Source organism: Prunus dulcis, chromosome 7 (genome assembly GCF_902201215.1).
Source record: "Prunus dulcis chromosome 7, ALMONDv2, whole genome shotgun sequence".
NCBI classification, from domain to species: domain Eukaryota; kingdom Viridiplantae; phylum Streptophyta; class Magnoliopsida; order Rosales; family Rosaceae; genus Prunus; species Prunus dulcis.
The window spans coordinates 18,781,334-18,786,753 of NC_047656.1; the positions used below are offsets into that span (position 1 = coordinate 18,781,334).

Consider the following 5,420-nt stretch of genomic DNA (forward strand, 5'->3'; position numbering starts at 1 on the left):
GGTTGGCTTTTATAGGCTCCATATGAAACAAGGCACCATATGGAACGTTGCATCAAAGCCCTCTGCAATGATGATGTAACTGGCGGCTTTAAAATAGGAAGGGATGTGTCTCTTAAGGAAACATATGTTCGTTCTGCGAGAAATCCTCTTAGAGATCTTGGAGACAAACCCCCTTCTCAGAGACAGATTCTTGCCTTTTATGCTGGAAATGTGCATGGCTATTTACGTCCAATTCTGATACAGCACTGGAAGGACAAAGACCCTGATATGAAGATCTTTGGTCCAATGGTGTTGCAATCAAAATGAACTACATCCAGCATATGAAGAGAAGCAAATACTGTATTTGCCCCAAGAGTTACGAGGTCAACAGCCTATAAATAGAATTTTCGTAAAAGTATAGCCGTCGGCGGTACTCTAGAATTTTTCAAAGGTAGAGCCCTCGGCTATACCCAATTAATTAGCAGTCCTAGTAACCGCATCCCACACCTGCAGAATATTGAAAAATCATAACTGACACTGAACTTGAACCTGCACAATCACTTTAGAATTAGTTAAGCCAGAGATCAAACCTTAATGACCCTATCCTAGGCGGGTCTAGGCGGCGCTAGGAGGGTTTGGGAGGAGCTAGGCCGGTCTGGGCTGCGCAAGGAGGGTCTGTGCGGCGCTAGGCGGGTCTAGGCGGCGCTAGGCGGGTCTGGGTGCCAGGGTGGGTCTGGTTCTTTAGGGTTTAGGGTCTGGGTGCCAGGGTGGGTCTGTCGTATTTTTTCCAGGTACGTGTGCCATTTTCTTCGTTGAAGCCGATATTTCGAGCAAGAACTGTATCAGATGCACCACCTTTTGAACCCAGCAATATTGCGTCGTTGCAGGCACAGTTCTGCAGGGTGGGTCTGGTTCTTTAGGGTTTAGGGTCTGGGTGCCAGGGTGGGTCTGTCGTATTTTTTCCAGGTACGTGTGCCATTTTCTTCGTTGAAGCCGATATTTCGAGCAAGAACTGTATCAGATGCACCACCTTTTGAACCCAGCAATATTGCGTCGTTGCAGGCACAGTTCTGCAGCCACTATATTTTAGTATATTCTTTCACTTCATTTTCTTCTATGTTTATTGATGGGATTCAAAATTATAGCAAGTTTGAATTTGATGGAAAACTGAATCCTACTTTTGTGGAAGGGGCATTTAAGCTCCCATTATCAAGCATACCAGCATATCTAAAAGAGCCTATTACTCCCAGGTTTCACTTTCTTTTCATTTTGTTGGATTATCTTCTTAATGACTAAACATAATTGATCTGCTGTGTGCATTTTCTGTTTTAGTCTTTAAAGAATCTCTTTGCTTGTGTTCCTTGTAGGCTCGTGCGCGGAGGTTCTGCAGGAATTACCCGACCTGACAGGCCTGGACTTGATCTAAGTAAACAACCTCCTGCTGTTCGCTTAAACAAGGAATTGGATTTTATCCTGACATTCAAGTTGAAGGTTTCATACTAATTCAGTGCAAGCTGTTTGATATTTTTATATATAATCAGTTTATCAAAATAGAACTTCTTAGCTCTTTTCTGTTCTTTTTCTTTTTCTGGGTCAGATTTAGCTCTTTCGATTTTGTACATTGATAAGTTTTGGAGCAGGAGGAGGATTTAATACGGGAAAGTGGAATACCATATACAATTGTGAGGCCTTGTGCATTAACTGAGGAGCCTGCCGGAGCAAATCTCATTTTTGACCAAGGAGACAATATAACGGTATATAATCAAATAGAAGATCACTATTCTCTCTTTGTTGTATGCCTGTGATGACATGTGTTGCTCTTTCTTTCCCTTATAATAGGAATAATATCTGAATGTTATGATTTATAGTATTTATATTTATATATATATATATATATATATATGCTGGGTAAGATATCAAGAGAGGAGGTTGCTCATATTTGTGTTGGTGCGTTGGAAAGCCCCTATGCGTCTGGCGAGACATTTGAGGTCACAGCCCGACTTATGTCCCTTAATTGTGTGCTGTGTGCTGTGGCTGTATTTTGCTATTTTTGGAAGTTAAAAGCTTTTGCAGATTCTGAGATGCTTATAAACTCATTTGCAGGTTAAAAGTGTTGTGCCATTTAGTGAGCCATTTACAGTGGACCCTCAAAATCCACCCCCCGAGAAGGACTACAATGTTTACTTTAAAACTTTGAAAGATGGAATTACAGGAAAGGAAATCCTCGAACAAGATCCTGTACCAGTGTAATGTTTTGCATACATAGAGCTCTAATTTCAACNTTAACTCTGTAAGTATAATGGAGCTTAATATACTTCCATTTTCATCTGAGATAATTCTCTCAGCAATGAGTCAATGACTAATGAGAAGAAAATCTGTCAACANATATATATATATATATTAATTCTCTCTNNCTCTCTCTCTCTCTCTCTCTCTCTCTCTCTCTCTCTCTCATTGCAGGTGTANATACTCGTAGCAGATGAAAAGCAGAGGCTTCTACGGGAACATACATAAGCGACTAAGATTATAAAGTTCTGTAGGACAAATCTACGTGACTTAAAATGTTTCACCTGAGATGATAGGTTCTCACTTTCAAAAGGCTATAGCCTTGATCATGATGAGGTCCAAATCTCCTGATTATGTATAGAGTTTTGAAATTTTATTTCAATTCAGCTGTATAATGTTATTTTCTTTTCTACGTATGAGTAGCTTATATAATGTCTTCTAATGATTTTTAAAATATACATACATAAATTATTGTACATGTGTTTGGCCTTGAATGTTAAGTTAAAGACATTGGCAGAATCATGGCTTGTAACCATTTCTATGGTAGCGCAGCACACACGGTTTGCAGCCTCGGCATAAAAGTGAAGATGGAGATCAATGGCACAGTTTTATATCAAATCAAGAAGGAAATTCCAATGCTGCGGCTTATAAAACTAAGAAGGGTTCATAGAGCAAGCACTTTCTGTACACTACAGGCAGATTGTAGAAGCTTACAGGAAATTGGACTATGATTAGCTATGAGGGTTATTGTAGGTCAATTTTTCATTAAGACATTAGCCATAGCAATCAAGGCTCACGACCAATAGAGCAAGTATTCCGGCATTAAGTATACAAGTTCAATGTAAACCAAGAGTAATTTGACCCAATTAGTGCGCGAGATTCATTTTGGAATGAAAAAGTGGTAAATCAAGGTGACTGACAATAAAGAAACAGTTAAAAGTAGTGTTCTTAAAGTAAATTATTAATCAAAGTTAAAGAAATAGAAAAACTGAGGTTTAAACATATAAAACCACAACCGATCACCCTCAACACTATGCTTGGCCTTGTTGTGTGACTCAAGTTCAGACCTGGAAACATCAACATAACACGAACATTTTAAAAAAAAAAAAAAGGATAAAATAGAAAAAGTATTTTCAAAACTTTAACTTGCTCACCACCACCACCAGCCTTTTGTGCTCATTGTTTGGGCTAATCACCTATAGTAGCAGTCTTACCACCATCATCCTCGTCTCCACCATCACATTTCTACAATCACATAGGCAATTTATATATGCGTGATTACCAACACCTAGTCAAACTATTGAAGCTTCTCTTGCATGAAGTTCAAGGACAGAAACAGAGAGACTATATTGGTTAAAAGAAAGAGAGTCTAAAACCAAAAGCTTTTTGTGAAGGCCTGAGGCAAGCAACACCTAAGTGACTAAGTAAACCACAATTCTAGAGAAATGCATTTTAGAAAAGCATTCTCCACTTACGGATAAATGAAATGATTTCAATGTGAATCGTCAAATGCAACCAGGGAATCAGTTTCCTTTCCTATGAAGTTATAAACTATCTGAATACTACATTGATCCGTTTTGGCTTGGCTGCTTGTGATAAGTTACTTCTGTTAGTCACTAGTTCATTGCTTATAGCCTTAAAGGCACAGTGACATGCACAGATATAGACTTGCACATTCATACCTGGGAATCAGAGCCCGACGATACAAGCACATTAAGAACATGAGAAAAGGCAAGGCCTGTTATGCTTTTTTGATGACCTTTTAGCTTGGTTTTAACCTGTGAGAGGAGCAGCCAGATTGTAAGCAATACCATATTCCAGATATCATCACAAACTGACAAATTTAAGCTCGGTGAACAGAGACCTCATCAACCCGAACATTGTAAATTTGGATGGAAGAAATATTGGTGGGTAGATTGAAAAATCTGATTCTTTTTTTTTTTTCCCTAATTTTCAATAGGTGTGTGCAAAGTAGATGGTGGAGTAAGCATTTTGAAGGATGGTACAGAAGCACCACTGTCATTTTAGATTGTCTTATGCATGGCACTTCAAAAGTTTTATAGATGATGCGTATTCAGTATCTTATCTTTAAATTAATCAACCAGTACGCTAGATATGTCGAATGAGAGAAATGTTCAGATGAAACAACCTACCTTAAATGTCATCATATTGAAAAGGGATATTTTCCCCCCTGAAGCAGACATAACATATGAGTCCTTCATTGAAAGTGCAAAGCATCGAACAGCATCTTCAGGGTTTGTATCGCTTATATCATTGGTCGTCAATATTCAACTTGCAGGTTGCCACAATTGTGGTACAGTACTAGCTGTGGCCTACAAGAAACAAACATTTTAGTAAATGGCAAGCTTAAGGATACATAAAAAGTTACAAAATGCAACCATCTCTGTTAGGAATTCTAATACCTTAGTCGTGTTTCATTCGTTTCTTTGCCATTTCCAGAGCTTGTGTACAGCATTAGATGATCATGCCAATACAAGGTTTTTCCACAACATTGCTCTTTACCCATCTGCAAGGTGTAGCATGCATGATGCACAAAGAAAAGAAAAGAAAAGAAAACATAAAATATATGAACCTAAAAATTTACAGATAAATAATCTTGACTCGTGTATCTCAATTTAACACTGGCACGAGTGGGTCATATACCCATTTTCACAAGCAGAAAAAAAGTTCTACAGGATGTTCTCAGTGTCAGAATGCTCAAGCACGTTATATAAGTATGCATATAAAGTATATAAGACCATAAATAAGGTTTGCATAGCCCATCTTAGTGAATAATTAGTATTTAAATATTTAAATATATTTTATTTTTATTCAATAATATGTGAGTATTTTTTGAATAATACGTGAATTTTGTGTGTATTATTGAAAATTTTGTAGGAATTAGGTACCAAGCTAATATAATAGCTCCACTGCACTAGATGGTTGGACCAGTTAAGGAACTGTGTTCAATTTTGTTATCATATATCTGTCTAGTCTATTCCTGTAGATTCCTATTACTGGTATGTCATGCTATATACTTTAGGAATGGNGAGCACACATTGCTTAGCTCATTTGTCTATATGCTTATTCCGGGTAAAGAAAATTATTTTTCCCTTTGGACTTTGTTCTTCTCCCCGGTTCAATCCACATTTAGC

The 5,420-nt window shown here is 37.8% G+C and overlaps 1 protein-coding gene and 1 pseudogene across 1 annotated transcript; both read left to right on the forward strand.

The window, feature by feature from the left end:
- Nucleotides 1–377, forward strand: part of LOC117635512 — a 7,654-nt pseudogene extending 7,277 nt beyond the window's left edge.
- A 448-nt stretch (nucleotides 378–825) lies between these two features.
- LOC117635513 lies at nucleotides 826–2,254 on the forward strand. Its single transcript, XM_034369818.1, has 6 exons — nucleotides 826–846; nucleotides 921–945; nucleotides 1,169–1,229; nucleotides 1,347–1,470; nucleotides 1,620–1,733; nucleotides 2,083–2,254. Exons 1-6 carry the CDS (start codon nucleotides 826–828, stop codon nucleotides 2,227–2,229), a joined length of 492 nt encoding a protein of 163 aa, XP_034225709.1. The 3' UTR covers nucleotides 2,230–2,254.
- The last annotated feature ends 3,166 nt before the right edge of the window (nucleotides 2,255–5,420 follow it).